Consider the following 19,678-nt stretch of genomic DNA (forward strand, 5'->3'; position numbering starts at 1 on the left):
GAAAAGAAACTTAAAGGATTTACAAACTTTCCACTCTTCTAAACAGACAGAAATGTTAAAGCCTCTGAGCTTAATTGTGAATCCACTCCAAGTCAAAAAGCTGCTAGGCGTAATGATCCAAAGTCGCCTTTCTCACCTGCTGTCTGATATTCACAGTTGTTGACCTTCTCTCTGATGGTGCTCAGAGCGATTGGCTTGGTGATGATATCATAATAGTCAGGAACCTGCAAACAAACATGGAGGAAACTTAGAAAAACACAACAGCTGTACGTGGGCTGTGTTCACGCCTGGGGCTCAGTCCGGCACAGGCCGAAGAAGCCACAGGAAGCCCCAGCAGGAAGTGGAGTCAGGGTTGGGTGCCATCCCAGGCAGGTGGAAGGCAGCGGGTGGGGAGATTTGCCCTGCTAATTCCCGGTGGTATAACCAGGCGCAGCGGGTAGCGCGACCCATGTACCGAGGCCTTAGTCCTCGACGCAGTCGACCCGGGTTTGACTCCGACCCGCGGTCTTCAAGGACAGCAAACCTGGCAGATGCAACAGTCCAAAAGAAATGCCCTTAAATCTGGGTTCTGCCCTTAGTATGAGTTTTTGGGAAGTTCCATGTACTCCATGTACAATTGCAGATTGTGCTTCTTAACCACAATCTGCAATAGCCCCTTCCTTCAGACAGGAAGGGGCTATTGCAGATCCCCCTTCCTGTCAGCCTACTTTCATAAAAAGCGACCCACGAGAGCCGTGAAAAATCCCAAAAGAAGAAAAAAAAAAAGAAAAGTCATTTGGGGACAAGGGATGTTTGCTCACTGTCTGCACGCACAGAACCAGAGCAGGTGTTTGAGACCGAGAGCTGCCAGCTAGACATAGCTTGACTCTCCTCCATGTCTGAGTTGTCCCTGGACAGCGGGGGGTGGACGTGGGGGGTCAACCTCTGTGCACCTTCAAGTTGCAAAGGGGAAGGTTGGGAGCTACTGCCTGTGCTTACGCATCAAACAGCACTTCTGATTAAGTACTAGTATTTTTCAAACACATTCCTTGACCCTTTTTAGCTTAACCTCATTATTTCTACCCATTTTGTAAGCTATAATCATATCAAGAAATAAATACGGTGAAATCATTTATGTAAAAGGTTTGTGTACCTGAGTCTTGGACACTAGCTTCATGAAGGGCCAGCTGTCTTCGTGTCTGACTAGCTCGACCGTCAGCCGCTCACAGGCCGACAGCTCGTGCAGACCCTGATTCCTCCCTGAGGAGCGTCGCCTGGAGGAGGACGAAGATGTTGCCGGGAGGACAGGGAGGACACCTTTTGATGCTTTGGGATGCGCAGCTTCTTTGGGACGAAATGGGGACACACAATTTCAGTCAACAGGCTAGTTCTAAAGATTAGCTGCAAAGATTTTTTTTTTAAATTCAGTTTATGTTCTTAACCTGTTCAAACATTTCCTTATTGTGATCCTCATACATTTCCGGATATAAAAGCTGGACTATGACTACATTGCATCAAACTGTCATATCTTCAGTGTTGTCCCATGAAAAGCTATTGTAAAATATTTACAAAAATGGGAGGGGTGTTCTCACTTTTGTGAAGTTATCTGTATAAAGGAATGATTTGGTGCTTTAAAAGTTCGTCCTGTCTACCGTTCCAGTTACGTTTGCTTAACTGTTGATGCTTTTAAGAGCAAACTTAAGACTTCCTTATTTCTCCAAGCTTACCATCTACAGCAGTGAGAGGGTTGGATGACCACCATGCTAATTTCTACTTCATTTTATACTAGTAACTGTATCTGTATCGTACATTTTATGTGTATTTTTCTTTGTATTTGTATTGTGTACTTTTTGTAACACACTTTGTGACCCTCTCTTGTCTGTGAAAGGTGCTATATAAATAAACTTTTACTTACTTGCCATCATGTCTTCATCTAGTTTGTATGTACTAAACATTAACAGTCTCTTTGGCAGCGAATCACTGATTTAGACAATAAGATAGGGGGAAAAAACTACAGTAAAAAGGTTTTTCCATACTTATCAAGACCAGGAAAACTATTTATGTAATCCCAGACTAAAGAAAGCCAGAGTACTTCTTTCTTGACTCATGCAAAGGGTTTGAAAGCTGCAGAATGATGGGAAGGAAGTGGCATAAACCAATAACTACAATTGTGCCACACTGATTGCCAAATCTGTGTATGGCACGGAGAAAATAATACTAAAAACACTAAAACAAGTCTGGTTTATGGTTAACTCATGTACAGATGGTTCAAATTTAGTCATTTTATGAATAAAAAAATAAAAATGATAAAAAATTCAGTTATTTTGATTTTAACACTTAAATTGAAGGGGAAACAAAATCACTCCATTTCATTTACCCATAACAATGATTTGCCAGTTTCTTACAAATATATAAAAAAAAACAAATACTACTTCAGCCATAATAGAGTCAGTGGAAACTAGAATTTTCTTTCTTTTAAAGTGATGTACAAATGGCATTCTGTTCTTTACAGAGCAACGCTGATATGAGCTGGTGATAAGTCGGGCTGTCGGCTCGGGGCACCATTCAGCGACATGCTGCTTATAGCTTACCAGCTGCAGCTTTAGAACAGAGTTGACCTAAATAACATGATGGGTGGTGCTTTTTTATTTTCCACACCAACAGTTGACTTTGTCTTTATTGTAAGCAAAGAAGGAAGAGCAGGCGTGACAAATGCAAAGCAGAAACAGGTGAGGGAGGGGGAGTACAGCATGTCTCTGGCTCGTGCTGCTGGACAAAACTCCAGTCAACAGGTTGAAGACTGTAATAATGGTATGATGTCACATTTCGGCAGATTTAATCCTCAACTTTCTTGGCACAGCTTGATAATGCCACATCTTGCATGAGATGAGGTCATTAGTCAGTTTACCTGCTGAGGGCCTCTTGTTCACTTCTCTCTGACCAGGTGAGGTTTTCACGGTGCTCTTTGGGGTCAGGATCTCATTACTCAGACGGGCGCTGGCACTTCGCCCTGAGCGCGATGAAGATTTATCGTTGGTTGTCATGTTTGTCTTGGATGTCAATGTGGAGGTCTTCTTCCCTGAGCCTCTGTGTTTGGCGACAGTTGATAACATTGTGAAAAATGGTAAAGACCAGGAGTGTTTAAAAAAAACAAAACAAAAAAAAAACAACACACACTTGGAGGCTGAAGAGTTTCTTCCTGATGAAGAGGCGCCGTTCTTGGGCGGAGCTTGTTGACCTTTGGGAGTGACTTGTTGGCTTCTGCCTTTGGGGGGTGCAGCCTGGCTCTTTTTGGCACTGTAGAGAGGACACAAGTGCTACTTTGGGTTGATTATCCTAAAGATGGAACAAACAAGAACAGCTCGAAACTTACCTCACAGCTACCTCTTCTTCCTCATCTTCTTCCTCTTCCTCCTCCTCAGACTCCTCTCCCTCTTCCGACTCCTCCTCTTCGTCATCCTCCTCGTCTTCTTGCTCCTCCTCCTCCTCCTCTCCTTCTTCCTCCTCATCCATAGAGGAGCGCTGTCGGGACGGAATGCGACTGGATCTCTGTTTGGGTCGACAGTCCGGACAGAACCAGACGCCCTCTGGAACATGCTGAAGGAGAGTGGGAGAATTTCCCCTCAAGTTGATGAAGGCTGGTCTAAATATCTTTGCTGCTGTTAAAGGACAGCCTTTAGGGCAGGTGGTTTTAAAGTAAACGGTTACTAAATGGGACTTGCCTTGAGTCGGGGCCTCAGACAGTGCGTGTGGTGTCCTCGGTCACAGCCATCACACAGCAGCATGTTGTCTGCGTCTCCTTTGCGTCTGCAGATGCGACAGCGGGCATTGAGGACTGAGCGGGACCAGAGAATGCTCCGTTCAAGACTGGACTGGTGAACAAACACCTGAAAAGATACGACATGAAATACAACCATGTGAATACACACTCTGGATGCTGAGACATTGTCATCTGTGACATTTAGAAAAGTTAGAGAATCTGACCTGAGACAAGCTTGAACAGGACTGAAGCGACTCCCTCCATCGCTCCAACACCGTCTTAATGACCCGACCACCATCACTGCTACCGTCTAAAAAGGAAAGAGGAGGGACATGGGCCTTTAATCAGAGTGGCTCCTGTGATCCTGAGATCCCATCCACATGAGAGTTAACTCAAACAGTTTTCACTGATTATAGCTGCATCACAAAAATACAATATTGTGAAATAGTTCAATATTTTTTGTAACTCTTTTTTTTTGTGTCCTGTCTGTCAATGTGTCAAGAAGAATTGTTGTCTTAATGCCAAAAAGAGCCCCACAGATTTTACTTTCACAAGCGGAGCCTTACTGCTTTAGCCGTAGTGCTCCGCTTGATTTATACATGCTAGAAGCTTTATTTGATTTTATTCTGGGAATATTTCCTGTTCAATGGACACTGAAATGGGAAGATAAAAGAGGAGAGAAACAGATGAGACAAAATGCTAAAAGGGAGAAAAGGGGAAAGAGAAAAAGAGAGGAAAGGGAGGGAGCAAGATAACATGCTCTGAGTCTGCTTCTACACCTGCAAAGAGAGATATAAAAACAGCAGCAAAACCAAACAATAACGTATTACAGGTACAAACAAGCATCCTTCATACCATCACTGAAGAATATACAGTATTAATACGGCATGTATAAAGTGACAGCTGAAGGTAATAATAGGGTTTTTTCTGTATAGAAGCAAATCTGTAATGTGGGGGTTTGTGAGAGTACACTTGTGTATGTAAGGTTTATCCATAAGAAAATGCTCAATAGAGGTTGTGAGTTTCACTTTCGTTTCTGAAATCTAGATTCCTTAAACAGAGGGGTATATTTCAAGCCTTCATGTCTTCTAACTTTGATGATTATGAAAAGCCAAAATTCAGTGTCTTTGTCAAAAAGTTCAATATATAAGCCTCATGGTGTCACATGCTGATCCGATAATTGACTAAAAACACCTGTAAAGGTGTCCTAAGCCTTTACGCCGTCTCTTACTCTGGGTCAGAGGCAACACAGTCATGAGGAGACAGCTGACTGTGACAGAGATCGACAGCCTCTGCAAGGAGGCTGCATCTAACCATATTTATAGAAAGTTGAGTGGAAGGAAAAAGTGTAGAACAAGCCTCTTACCTGGACTTAGGAAAAAAGGAACTAGACTATTTTTCCAGATCAAAGTAAATTCTGCATTTTATTTGGAAATCAAAGTCCCATAGCTTGGTGTTGACCCACTGGGTTTTCTGACGTCCATAGTTACACAGCTATCTACCAAAATGTTTTATTTTGGAGCACTTTAGAACAGGACTTTGTACTGGTCCAGGTCCACACTGCCGATAGTACCAAAAGCTGGTTCTCTGACCGTGGTGTAACTGTTTGATTTCCAGGAAACTCCCCAGAACTGAACCTCAGAGAGAATCTATTAAGTATTGTCCAGAGGAAGATAAGAGACACCTTTTTTATTGATCTAACATTTAAACTGTCTGAGACACTGAATTTTGGCTTGTGTAATAAATCTGTATAGTAATATACAAGTTTCCCTTTTTATAGTGAATGACAAAAAAATACTTTTTACAGATATTCAAAGTTTTTCAGATGGAGCTGTAGAATATTTTTTTTAAGTCATACCATCAGATGCTTGGTCGTCGTCTTTCTTCTTGTTCTTCTTAATTTTCTGGTCTTTTTTTGAGTCTTCATCACCTGCATAGTTATAAGCTTGTCATACACAAACACTGAAAACAAAGTAACATGTTCAGCTGATCACAGTGTTTGATACGGGTCCTGTAACCACAACACTCTTTAGTGTCGAAGTTGTAAAACAGAAAAGGTTTATGGCTAGCTACTTAGAGGTGCTGAAACTTCAGTGTATCCACAAAAGCTCTTGGATTCATCAGATACATGAAAATGTATCAGTTTCATATGGTTAAAAGGACCAAAACATGTTGGATCAGGAAATGTTGGCCACCTTTTAGAAATCCTACAGTTGAGATGAACACAGTTACAATGTGAGGTGAACACACACAGACAGCTGCTAACTGCGCTAATAAGTAACATACAATTCAATCACCAACATAGCCATGTTATCTTTATTAAAATTATTGATTAAATTCTGTACAACTGCAAAGGTAGCAGTCAATTACTTCTCTCTCTCTCTTTTATACACTGTCCTCTCATGTGAAGTCTCTTTCTCTAAATAAATCAAGGACTTTGCAACATGGAATGGCTTCTGTGTAGCTATAATAAATTAAATGATTGATTTGACAATAAAACGCATGTCACAATAGATCAGAGCTTTTCCTCTAAAATATCAATAGATGTTATGGTAAAAAAATTTAATATGTCACACTTTTATACTCTAAAGGTACCCACAACAGAGAAAGTCAATAATCTGCCGTATAAAGGAGTAAACGCCCTATAATATTATGTTTCTTACAGAATATCTGATATTCCCTAAACCTGGAGGATTTCCCTGCATTATTATTTTTCAATGGAGAGAACATTAACAGTTCATGTCCAGGCAATTCAGCTTTTGATTAATCTAAAAAGCAGAAAACTTATTTTGGACATTGCTAATTAAAATTTCCAAGAGAAATCAAAATGTGAAATTTAAAAAGTTTCAGATAGGACATCAGTCACAAACTCTCTGATTAGTGCATCTCCAGTTACATTACATGACCACTAGACCAGACATTTCAGAGCTTGCAGACTCACCTAGGGGAGGTTTGAGGAAGCGTCTCTCAATGCCTTGCTCAATATGACTGAGGGCCAGAGCCAGAACTCGAACAGAGCTGCTGATCACCTGAGGAGTCTCACTGCCACTGGCCCCACAGCTGGAGGGTTCACACTTTAGCTCCTGCAGCCTGATAGAAAAAACACAAACTTCCAATCATGTCAACTGAATCATATCAATACATAGAAAGGGCAACAAGCCAGGCTGACTTTCCAAACTACCTCTCACTGCATCTATCTCTGGCTCTTAACTGGCCAGAATCCAGCTCCATAGGCGCCACCTGTCCATTCATCACAGCATTTTCTTTGCCATCAGATCCGAGAAGCTCGTAGTTTCCTGCTTCCAGTGCAGAGCGCCAAACCTGTCTGTCCATCACCTTAACAACAGAAAAATGAAACGGCTGAGTGCAGCATCTCTCAGACGCAACATATCGTTGGCCACTGTAAGCAGCTGAACCTACTTTCAGAGTTCCCAGGGATCCCTGATAGATGCGGTCCTCCAGGTCCAGCAGCAGGTCTCTTAGTCTCCCCTCCATCAGGGTATCAGCTGGTGCAGAGCAAGGCGACAGCTCCGCTTCATCTGGACATACAGAGGAAAAACCATTGTTGTGTAGGAGATAGTAGTCCTGATGTTTAAAGCCAGTCTCATGGTGTGAGGACAGGTATATCTGACTCATTTAATACCTGTCTGTGTGGTTAGAAGGCTGTATTTGTTGTGGTCACAGCTCTCCAGCAGCTGTTGGAGCTTGTCCCTCTCCTGCACCAATGCCTCCCTCAGAGAGCTTTCCCTGTTACCTCGAGGGTTCAAAGCTTCGATCAGCTGATCCACGTCCTCTATCGAGCTGTAGAAGGACCACTGGTTGGGACGGTTCACTGGCACGCTGCGTGCGTCGAGGGGGTCTGGCCTTAAACCAGCACTATCAGGTTATAAAAGCAGAAAAGGTTTAGTCATTATTAGAAAGCTCTGTGTGTGCTGTAGGCTTTCAGTGATCTGATGAAGACCCACTTTTCTCCGGTTGGTTCAGTCTCAACACTTTTATCCTCCCCATTAGTTGCAACCTCTTCAGAAGGCTTTGGGCATGGCTTCAGCATGTCCTCCGTCATGCCAAAGAAGTCCTCTTCCACAAACAAAGCAGAGGCTGAGGGGATGATCCAGTATCGTCGGTACAGCCGGTCTTTTCCCAAAGGAAGCAGGCAGGTGCAGGCTGCTGCCTTCTGAATTCGCTCCAGCAACTCTCGAACCTGCCGGGAAGATACAAATCATGTAAGCAGATTATGCACACCGACAGCCTCCATCACGTCCACTTTTGTCATTTCTCCTTAAAAAAGGTGGATATGTGACCTTCTCCTGCTCTTTTTCCAGCTCCTCTGCGCTCAGGTTGAAAGCAAGGCCGGAGGGTTTGGAATCACAATTTGTTTGCTGCTGTTGTGGTTCTTCATTTTGGCTTTGTTTAGCTGGAGAACACAAGGCCCACAAAATGAACACACATCATCCTGGGAAAAATCACACAGCTCCCTTTTCAGCTTTAAGCATTTTATAATTGTTGTCCTCACTTTGTTTTATGCAGAAAGGCTGTAGACATCTTTTAATAAATACTATTACTAAAATTAAACAAGCAGTCTGTTTATTGAGGTATAAAAAAACTCATGCAGAACCAACAGCTGAAAACAGTAAACGTTTTTGTTTGAATTGAGCTGCTGGAGATCCGCTTTTACCTTTTTTCAAGGTGCTGGATGAAGCGTTTTCTTTAACGTTCTTATTGTGGTGTTCTCCTTCAGTCTCAGCAGCTGCCTCACTAAGAACAGAGCAAACACAGGACCTTATATACACACAACAGAAATGCAGTTTACAGCTTTAATGCTACAGGCCTTTCTCCTGAACTGACTCAATTCCTAGTCATAACAGCAATGATCTTACTGCCATGCAGTGCTAGTCCCCAAACCAATTAACAGTGTTTATTTTAAAACAATTACCAGCAAGAGGAAAACGTGAAATGCCGCATTATGACAACATTTTCAGTTTTAAAAACACACACACACACACACACACACACACACACACACACACACACACACACACACACACACACACACACACACACACACACACACACACACAAAGAGAAGGGACTGCTAAAGTTACACTTATATAAAACTAAGGTATGCTGATTATATCCAGAAGCAACAGGCAATGTTACATGGACCATGTGACATTCAGGATGTCACATGGTCTTCCTGCCTTACCCATTAGTTTGAAGTCTTTCCGTCACTTCCTGCTCCTTCAGTTTCTCTTCTTTCTCCCTCATTCTCAGCTCTTGCTCCCTCAGCTTCTCCTCTTTTCGTAGACGGGCCCTGAAAATAAAAATATAAAGAACATCAGGTGAAAATTTTAACTCAGAATTTCCATTAACATGATCAGTAAAAACACCTCAATGTGCCTTTGGCAACAGCGCACAACTTTTTTAAAAGGTTTAACCCAAAGCCAAACTTTACAGTTCTGTATCCTCACAGAACATTGGTCAGATCCAGGATGGTGACTAATACGCACGTAAGATAAGTTTATTTATAAAGCACTTTTCAAAGTAATGTATAAAAAAAAATACAGAGTAAAGAAAAGCTTTACAGAGACAAGCACATTGCATTGGAACAGTAGCAGCAGGTCAGATATGGTACAAGACAATTTGGACTCAAACTTCCATATTAAGATTTAAAGGCAACTGTAAACAAATGTCCATTGATTTAAAGGAACTCAGGGCTTCGGTACTTTTACAGTCTTCTGGGATCATAAAAACTAGATGCTGCTTCTATGTGTTTGGTTCTGGTTCTGGTTATGCCAAGTAGGCCTGAGCTAGAAGACCTGAGTGGTCTGGAGGGTTGATACACTGATAACAAGTCTGTGATGTATTTAGGTGCTAAGCCATTCAGTGATTTATAGACTAACAGAAGTATTTTAAAGTCTATTCTCTGAGATACAGGGAGCCAGTGTAAGGACTTTAGAACTGGGGTGATGTGCTCTACTTTCTTAGTCTTAGTGAGGACGCGGGCATTGGGACTTGCTCTACAGCAGATCCCGCGACCTGACATCACAAACTGGGAGGTGCCAGTACTGTTCTTCACCAAGATGGCGGCCCCTGTAAAAGGGGCTTCAAATCAAAATTACGCTCAATTAAAAAAGCTTATCATTTATTGAACAGTATGTAATAATTTTATATTTAAAGTACTTTCAGCAGTTTGAATTCTGATTTTGACCGGACTTCTCTTTTAAGTCATGTTATGTTACTGTACCAGGCCAAATGCGATTACATTTCTTTGTACGGATTTACGGATTTATAATCTGACCCAATCTGATTCAATTTGACTTTGGAAAATTTCTTGAGATGACTTGTTTCATGAATTGGCATCCATCCATCCATCCATCTTCTTCCGCTTATCCGGGGTCGGGTCACGGGGGTAGCAGCTTCAGTAGGGAGGCCCAGACGTCCCTCTCCCCGGCCACTTGGGCCAGCTCCTCAGGAGGAATCCCAAGGCGTTCCCAGGCCAGCCGGGAGACATAGTCCCTCCAGCGTGTCCTGGGTCTTCCTCTGGGCCTCCTCCCGGTGGGACGTGCCCGGAACACCTCATCAGGGAGGCGTCCAGGAGGCATCCTGACCAGATGCCCGAGCCACCTCAACTGGCTCGGACCTGGGGCTTTATGCTCCTAGTAGGGTCACCCAAGGCAGACAGGTCCTAGGTGAGGGACCAGACAAAGAGCAGCCCAAAACCCCCTTAAGATGAATACAATAAATGGACGTCGTGTTCCCTCGCCCGGACACGGGTCACCGGGGCCCCACTCTGGAGCCAGGCCTGGAGGTGGGGCACGTTGGTGAGCGCCTGGTGGCTGGGCTTTTACCCATGGAGCCCGGCCGGGCTTAGCCCAAAGAGGTAACATGGGTCTCCCTTCCAATGGGCTCACCACCTGTCGGAGGGGCCAAAGGGGTCGGGTGCATTGTATAACGGCTGGCAGTAGGGGGCGGGGACCTTGGCGTTCCGATCCTCGGCTGCAGAAGCTGGCTCTTGGGACGTGGAATTGGCGCGATATAAATAAAATGTTATTTAATTGAAATAACATTTCCCCCAGGCTGTCTCTCTGATGCACACAATGAACAGCTTACAGCCTGAGTCAGGGCCGCTGGAAGTAATTTTGAACAGGGGGTGCTGTGAAATTTTTTCTTTTGGTGTTTTTGGACAAAAGACCTATGAGCCTATAGGCCTTTTTAAAATACAATAAATCAAAATAAATAGATTGAGATTCACTACTTTATTGTCATATACTTTATTTTTAGTGCACGCAACCAGTGTCTGTAACACAGACATCATCAGTTCTCAGGTGAATATATGCGCTATTAATTAAACTACACAATACTTCACCTTACGGGCGCAGCCATGATGAACTGGTTGAACTCGCATGGCTGAAAATATGCCGATATGATTAGCTGAGCAGGGGCTGCACAGTGGGAAGCACTGCTGCCTTGCAGCAAGAAGGTTCTGGGTTCAAATCCAACCCTGGGCCCTTCTGCATGGAGTTTGCATGTTCTCCCTGTGCATGCGTGGGTTCTCTCCGGGCACTCCGGCTTCCTCCCACAGTCCAAAAACATGACTGTTAGGTTAATTGGTCTCTTTAAATTGTCCTTAGGTGTGAGTGTGTGCGTGAATGGTTGTTTGTCCTGTCTGTCTCTGTGTTGCCCTGCGACAGACTGGCAACCTGTCCAGGGTGTACCCCGCCTCTCGCCGGGAGATTGGCACCAGCAACCCCATCAGGGATTAAGCGGGTCAGAAAATGGATGGATGGATTGGCTGAGCAGAAAAACTCAAATCATGTGACCTCTTGGACCGGAGTGCAACAGTTTATATTTTCTATTGGCTATAACTTATTAATGTGCAAGTGAAAACGTGGGAACATTGGTGTTTTGAGATCACTGCTATATTTAGCAACTGATCCAAGTGCAAGAAAGTTGCCCCCTGACAGTTCATACGAAAAGTCATCCTACACGGCCCACGGCCTATTACTAGTCTGCTGCCATGAGCAGGATACCCATTTACTAGGCGACCACTAGCTTGCTTGACGTTGCCATGACAACGTAACTTCCATGAAGTTGTGTTGATTAGACCTTAAAATACTTAAATTAAAATCCAAATACATGTAATAGTAAAATAAAAAAGCCAAAATCATTTCCCAAAATATTGATAAGAAACTTAGAAATTGTGCAAAGTATTTTTTTAATCTCCCTCTAGCCACTAGGGGGTGCTGCAGCACCCCCACTTCCCGCAGCAATGGCCTGAGTAGTCGGCCGCACTGTTGTGGAATAAAATAAGTAGGGCTGGGCAACGATTAAAATATTTAATCGCGATTAATCGCCCTGATTAATCGCGATTAATCGCGATTAATCGCATTGTATTTACAAACTCCAAGAATGAATTCAAAAGTAGTGTAAAGAGCACTTTTATTTTAATGTTCTGCTGCCATATGAACAAAAGTGTTGTAACATTTGTAGCACTTATTTTATACTGGATATTTTCAACCCATCTATTGAATTTAGTGCACTAGTTGATCTTTTCTTCATAAGAGAACAGCAAGCACTGCAGCCAAAATATGGCCTTTTTTGACCTGCTGTATATTAGCCAGTCCCTAAGCTTGATGTATCATGAAACTGTTGACCTTTTGGGTTTTGTGGTTTTTATTTTATTATTACAATTTAATAATAATAATAATAATAATAATAATAATAATAATAATGTTATGTTCAGTGTTTTTTTGCTAATCCACCTCTTATATATTTCAATCCTTATGTAATTTTATCTGTGTTGTGTGCACCTGCCTGTTGCTTTAATCCTATAAATTTCCCCGTCGTGGGATAAAAAAAAGGATTAGCTAATGTTATCTTATCTTAAATAACACTTTTTAATATATGTACTGGGTTCTTTCAAGGTCTTAATTACATGTTATGTGTGGGCTCCAGTAACATCCATCCATCCATACATCCATCCACTGATCTACCTGGATGTTCCCTGGAGGACTGAAACGCCTCAGTCAGAGACGTCTGTGGGTCTGTCGGGCAGTAAGAGAAGTTTCGTCTCCTCTCTCCGTTTCTGGGGCTCGACGTTTTCATGTTTTTTCACGTGCTTAGATAAATTTGTTGTGTTTCCACTGAAATGAACCGGCTTTTTACAAAACATACAGCTTGATTTCATTTACGGTATTAAAATAAAGCCAAACGGTGCTACTTCCCCTGTTCATGTTTTTTCGCTGCTGCGGTCTCTCTCAGCTGTTTCTTTGTTAAGTTTGTGTAAGAGCTGAGTGCGCGGGCCAGGCTGAGCCTGCGTGCTGATTGGCTGGCGCCGCTGAGCCATGTACGAGAGGGGAGGGGGAGCGGGATAGTGCTGCCGTGTGCCTGCTGACTGACACTGACTGAAGCATGTGAGCAACATGCGTTAATGCGCGATAAAATAAATATCGCCGTTAATAGTCTAATGAATTAACGCGAAATTAACGCGTTAACTTGCCCAGCCCTAAAAATAAGTATAGTGCACTTTCAAAACTAACCACCTTGCTTTTACTTTTCTCCCCAAAAACAAAAAACAAAACAACACAATTAGGGATGGGATGGGGAGAACTGGTTTCTGAATTGTTCAGCTGTCTGCCAAATGATCCCACTCACTAGGCGCACTAACGCGGGAAGCATTTGCATGATGACGTCATATACACGCTCCGTATTTTGGTTCAGAACATATTCAAGATGGCATTGAGGCAGAAGCAGACTAAGGTATGGTTAGATTACCCCCCCCCCCTCACCATGAAGAGAATAGTGGTGAAAGGTTCGTACACTTTTGCTGTGTTTCATTTATTCCCATTGCACAATCTATGTAGGGAGAAAAAGACTCAACTCAAAATCCCACCCCCAAGTAGAGACAGTTTAACAAGCCATTTGATGTGTTTGGTATGCGTTAGAAAGAGCAACCTGATGAGACCTGAAGCATGTCATAACAGTAACCATCAGCTGATGGATGGGTACCCTTTACCCAAGGCCATTAGCTCACTGTAACGTTACACACAGGCAGCAACAGAAGAGGGACTTAAGAAAACTGCTTTGATTGCAGCAGATTTTTGTAGTGAATTCTGTTCTTGTTGCTCAGTTTTCTTTTCATACTGATGGTTTTTTAAGATGTCAGAACTGAGAGAGACACGAGGCAAGCCGGAAAGGAAGAAGACGACGACTATTTGAGTCTTATTCTTTATGGTAAAGGATGATATGCAGCATGGTTCATTACTTTGTTTATTTTCCAATTGAACCTTGTGGAACAAAATCTGTAGTTATGTGTGTGATTTAAGATGGCACCCATTAAGCAGCTAAAAAATAACTAAAACAACACAGCTGCAGAAGACCTTTCTGATGAGGGAGATGGTGAGTTTTTGTCTGAGCAGCAGCCGCATCAGCATCAGCGCCCTGTCTCTGTAGCAGAGAGTGGAACAAAAAGCCCAACTGTAGCAGTGTTCATACAGGAATCCCAGAGTTGAATTTACTACATTTTTTAATTCCTCTACATTAGTTTTTTACAACCAACACTAAATCAAGAAGCAGCCTTTTTTGGGGAGAGCAGTGGATTCACAGCACTGACCCATGTATGATGAAGGCCCATCTTTCCTCCACGACAAACCTTTTTCCCACTCAGTTGAAGTAGGGCTGTATGGTATATGTGATGGAGGTAGAAATTACATGAATTTGGCCTAATGATTGAGATATGCATTGTATTTTGCGTGGTGAGGTGTGAAATGACTCGCTAGTCTCAACATATTAAGTGGTTCCATGCATGCGCGCAGCAGATCGGATGGTGGAACCAATCAAGTCTAACAACGTTTGCGCAGGTCCTGTCGTAGTTGGAAAGTTTTATACCGATTTTAGTTAAATGAACTTAAAACAAAAAGTATCAACAGAAAATATATTGTGGGGTAGAGCTGGACGATAATTCAATAATATATATCGATCGATAGACGTCTGGGGAAAAAAATGGTCGATAAAAGTTCGATATAGAAACAGTTTTCCTTCCTTCCTTTCAGCCTATCATATTCATTGATGCTACAGTCACTACTTCCTCTCAACCAATCGTAATCACGGACCCAGGCACGCCGTCACAAAGCGCCGCCCTCTCAAACCACAACACAGAGCATGTGAATATGTCGCAGCAAGGAGCGGCGGAGGAAACGGTCCCAAAACAGGGTTTTACTAGTTCGCCAGTCTGACAGAAATAAACCAGTGATTTGTAAAACTTGCAAGGAACCGGTAAAAACAAAGTCTGGTAATGCACCAAACTTGTTTCATCACGTAAGCCGCTCACACCCGCAGCAGCGCGAGCTGTTTTAGCCCCGCGCGACACCGTGTCATCTTCTTAGGAATCTTCTGGAAGTTCTTCTAAAACAAAGCAGGTATAGAAGCTAAACTGGGCTCCCTTCTTTGTAATAAAATGACAAAGCGTCCAAGCGGCATAAGGACATAACGCATGCAGTAACGTGCTTCATAGTGATGGATATGCTGCTGTTCTCTGCAGCTGAAAAAACCTGTCTTCAAACAACTACTCACCGCTCTTGATCAGCGATATAAAGTTCCGGGCAGCAAGTTTTTCTCTAACAGCGCTCCCTAAATTGTGTGACAAGTGCAGAGAATCAGTGCAAAATGAGCTCCAAGCTGCGTCTTCCCACGCCACAACCTCGGACCTCAGCCCTGCGTCAGCCTCTCAATTATGAAACCTGAGGAGTAACTAGTGTACTATTACCACCTAAATAGGCTATTCTATTAATCTATTTGTTATATTTATTTTGGTCACTTTTCTGGTCACTTTAGTTTATTCTTTGTCAGTATTTAATAACATAACTCAGGTCTCTTAAGTTATTTTTCTTTAAAAAAATTCTGTTATGGTTAAAGTTGGTTAAATAAAGATTTAATTGGAATTCTGTGTTTGTGTTCTTTATTACAATTAAATCATTTAGCAATATCATAAAATGTCCAGGCAGAGTTTCACATAAAATATGGTTTTAAATATTATCAATAATTATTGATATTGATCAATATGCATTTTTTTTTTTTAAATCGATAAGCTTTTTTTCTATATCGTCCAGCCCTATTGTGGGGTGATGAAAAATGTACTACCAAGTCAGGTTCTGTTTGTTACCTTTTTCTGGCCTTAATTTGAGCTCATTACATTTACTACCGCGGGGAAACCCTGTGTAGAGGACTTCCTTCTACTCCTACTGAGGACAGCGCCACCCTATGGTGGTGATGAAGAAGGATACATTGCTAATGTTATAAACTTTAGCTGAGAAGTAGCGCTGTGTTCAAGCATTTACACCTCATCTGAGAGGGTCTTTTCCACAGGTGTAGACGCATTAAAGGGTAACTCACCCCTATATCCACTTTTGCTGCCACTAAACTGTTAACATGGTTGTCTTAAGGTACCGTCTACATATCCTGGTCATTATTTTGACAAATTAGTGCATATTTGTTGAAATCCTGCTTTTGTGTCTAAAATTGTCAGTGTGGCTGCTCCTAGGGTAAACGATGGTCTTGCATTGAATTTCAAATCCATACTGCTTTTGGTTCAGAAGTTCTTGTGACGTAATCTAGAAAAACTGATGCAAGTAGCTCCACCACTGCGGGGTATAAAGGCAGCTCAGTCTTGGGGAAAAAAAAAAAACAAAAAAAAAAAACACAGCTCTGTCTTGTGCCTCTGTATCGAGCACTGTTGCACTTTTCAGACCCTCTAGCGACTTTATCTTCTTCAAAAACAAATTGACTAGCAGCAAATCTAGTAAATTTTCCCTGTTATTGACGACTTTACGTGAAATCCCAAATTGAGGTAGCAGCAAGTCCTGCTGATGACCGTCCCTACTTCCCTGAGCACTGTCTCACAGGCAGACAGCTGCCGTCTCGTCCTGAGACCCGTCTACAGTCAGAGCAAAGAGAACAGAAAGGAGATCAACCATGCTCCATTCATGCACCAAGATGCTGGTGATCCAACCCTGGATTACAAAGCGGGAAATAAACATTGTCAAGTTTGACAGTTTCTAATGTCCACCCGCCTGGACTGCTTTTAACATAATATCAAGCGCTCCTTGGTTATTTCCCTCTTCAAGCCAAACATCTCATCCAGGAATAACCCTGCTCACCTGAGCTTCACAGAAGGATTGCACAGCAAACAAAAACTCCGGCTCCAAGCTACGACAAAAGACACCACTGGTAGGAGATAATGTGTACGTTTGTGGATTCAAATGGACAGTATAAAATATAAATGACATGATTGTGTGCAGTAAAACCAAGAGAGATTATGTTTATTTGACAGTACATCTTAAATATTTGAGATTATGGACATCATGGTATGCATTGCTTGCAATATGCAGTTTATTGTTTGTTGATTTCATTTACAGTTAAGTTTCAAAAGATGGTTAAAAATGCAAAACATTCAAGGGAATTCATAGTGATTTCTGTTAACTCGTGACCATTTTATCTTTGTAGGTTATCAACCTACTCACATGATAGTGAGCTTTGTCTGAACAAAAGATAAGACAAATAAAGAAACTGAAACTGAGTTGATCCTTTTGGTCGTGGCTAGGCCTTTCAAGTTTGGGCAAGAGCTGGAGAATCTAAAGAAAACTTGACAAACATGATAATGCAGAATTAGACGGATCCTGTCCTCCACTGCGTCGGCAGCAGCGGCCTCAGGCATTGCTGAGTCAGCGCCTGGAGCCAGAGACTAACTGACGGGACTCTGGTCTGCTGGGCTTCACAAAGACTCCGGTGACGAGGGAGGTGAAATATCCTCTACCTCAAAATACTGAACCAGCATCCCTTTGCTCCCTCTCCATGATTCAATATGGTAAATCAAGCTAGCTGCTGCTACCTCCATCCTGAACACAGCCCAGGGCCACGCACACCCCCCTTATCCCGTTTATTCCCACGCTCTTTGGTGGGATTTTTCCACTTTGTCTGAGAGTACGTTTATGTTTTTTTACATGGGGCTGAGTTACACTTTATATCCGGAAACACCTTGAAAACCTTCCTGAAAATGGTTATTTTATGTTTATGTTAAACAAAGACAATATGCAGAAACCCTGATTACAAAAGACATGTCAGCATAAAGAATAAATATTTGGAAGACTAAGAGTTATCATTTTCTTATTATATTCTCTTTAGTCAGCGGGATTAGGTCTTAGTGAGGTTTGTCTGTTGTCACCACGCATCCAGTGTTCTATTGTTTTTTGTTAACCCCCCCCTCCCAAAACCCCCCCCAAAAAAAAAAAAAAAAAAAAAAAAACTGAAATGTTGAGGTAGGAACTAACTAATGGTCACATGCTGGTTGTATGACCATGGGTGAACAATAAATGTATGTCTTTTATTTTCTTTTGAAACACAGAAAATTGCAAAAGACTAGAGGTGCTCAACATCTACCTTAGTGCGGTCTCCTCCCTCTTTCGTCGATGTTGTTCAGCTCGGATCTCTCGCAGCTCCTGTCTGGCTGCCTTCTGTTCATCCACACAGTCTTCAATCAGATCTCTGCTAGAAGCAAGAGTCAACAGCTTCCCCACCAGAGCCTGAAGGATCTTTAGTTTTTCCCCTGCCAACAAAACAAACTTCTAATCAGTAATTTTAATAACTTTCTAATTCACTTTATATCTGAACAATCTCTCTAAATTGCAGCGTAGACCAGTTAATACAAGGAACATCAAGTGATGATCAGTTCACATGGGATTGAATAAGACCAAAACCATAGCCATTTGTTACGGTTCTTAAAGGGATCCATGATTATTTGAGCAGGTTGGCCTAAATATGTTGTAATTTTCCTATTAACTTAAAACTTAATGTCTTTGATACGTAAAAACTAATAATTACTTCAAAAATTGTATATTTATTGTTGTATTTCCCACCCATGGATGCTGCCATTTTTCCAATGGCATGCTGGGTTGATGACGTGGTTAGGTCCTACAGGACTGGAACCTACTGCCGCTGGTACCAAATGTGAAATCACGGACCCGACAGCGGACCAGAGACCAAACCCTAAACAGATGTTAACGGACCGAAGATCGGACTGATCAGATCCTAAGCAAGACTTTACACTGGACAGAGCACCACATGCTGGATCGCGGTCTGTCATTCATTGTTCATTATTTATTGTTGTTATTATTACGTTGTCATCAACTTCAACACGATCCGGTTCAAACTGAAAAGGTTTGAACCGGATTGCTCATTGCCGTTTTGGCTGGATGAAGCTAGCACTAGGACCTGGTATACATCATTTACCCAGAATGCATTGCGGCATAAACAACATGGCGACGTCCGTGTGAAAACATTTATTCAAATTTCTAAAAACTAAAGAGCACAGTATTTTTACCAGTGTTTCCCATAGGTTGAAAATGAACTTGTGGTGGGCAGTGCAAACGAGAGCGAGCAGCAAGCAGCACCGTTAATTTCTGTTGGGACAGTCAGCACTGCAGTAAACATTCATCCTGGGAGGATTAGCAGCAGCAGCTATGGAGCATGAGAAGCAGCACTAAGCAGTGAAACTCAGCCAGACGGAAGAAACTTTAGTTACCTGAAGGCAGAAAGAAAGACTTTGTTCTGATCCTTGTGCTCCTTTAGCTGCTGTAGTTACCTCTCCTAGTGTGAATGTTTACTTCTGTTAGTGTTCGGCCTGACAGCTATGCTTATGCTAATCAAAGCATCTGTTTATGCTTATGCTTGACTTTTGAGTTAACTGAATGGACACGGCACTTCACTGTGTTGCCAGATCTGACTGTTTCCAGCCCAAACACAACGTAAAACCCGTCCAGCTGGGTAAAAAAAAAAACAAAAACAAAAAAAACCAACCCAAATCTCAGCCTCTCTTGAACTCATGTTAAAAGCATAGACGTAATAAAGAGTATGTCATTAGCACACAACTGCACTGAAGTAGAGAGA

General features: G+C 42.3%; 1 protein-coding gene across 2 annotated transcripts in view; it reads right to left on the reverse strand.

Moving 5' to 3' along the window:
• Positions 1–19,678, reverse strand: part of baz1a (bromodomain adjacent to zinc finger domain, 1A) — a 42,354-nt gene that overhangs the window by 3,485 nt on the left and 19,191 nt on the right. Inside the window, exons 13-29 of one of the 2 annotated variants that reach the window (XM_021307134.2) lie at positions 18,173–18,338; positions 8,943–9,050; positions 8,415–8,494; positions 8,041–8,153; positions 7,705–7,940; positions 7,383–7,615; positions 7,160–7,278; positions 6,921–7,075; positions 6,681–6,829; positions 5,598–5,669; positions 3,964–4,049; positions 3,702–3,866; positions 3,353–3,576; positions 3,157–3,276; positions 2,888–3,066; positions 1,133–1,320; positions 137–224 (exon numbers count right to left, since the gene is read on the reverse strand). In XM_021307134.2, coding sequence (XP_021162809.2) covers positions 137–224; positions 1,133–1,320; positions 2,888–3,066; positions 3,157–3,276; positions 3,353–3,576; positions 3,702–3,866; positions 3,964–4,049; positions 5,598–5,669; positions 6,681–6,829; positions 6,921–7,075; positions 7,160–7,278; positions 7,383–7,615; positions 7,705–7,940; positions 8,041–8,153; positions 8,415–8,494; positions 8,943–9,050; positions 18,173–18,338 — 2,481 coding nt within the window. Of the gene's footprint in view, positions 1–136; positions 225–1,132; positions 1,324–2,887; positions 3,067–3,156; positions 3,277–3,352; positions 3,577–3,701; positions 3,867–3,963; positions 4,050–5,597; positions 5,670–6,680; positions 6,830–6,920; positions 7,076–7,159; positions 7,279–7,382; positions 7,616–7,704; positions 7,941–8,040; positions 8,154–8,414; positions 8,495–8,942; positions 9,051–18,172; positions 18,339–19,678 lie in introns of both variants that reach the window. The other variant, XM_012879700.3, reaches the window with a different exon arrangement.

Source organism: Fundulus heteroclitus, chromosome 19, assembly GCF_011125445.2.
Source record: "Fundulus heteroclitus isolate FHET01 chromosome 19, MU-UCD_Fhet_4.1, whole genome shotgun sequence".
Taxonomy (NCBI): Eukaryota; Metazoa; Chordata; class Actinopteri; order Cyprinodontiformes; family Fundulidae; genus Fundulus; species Fundulus heteroclitus.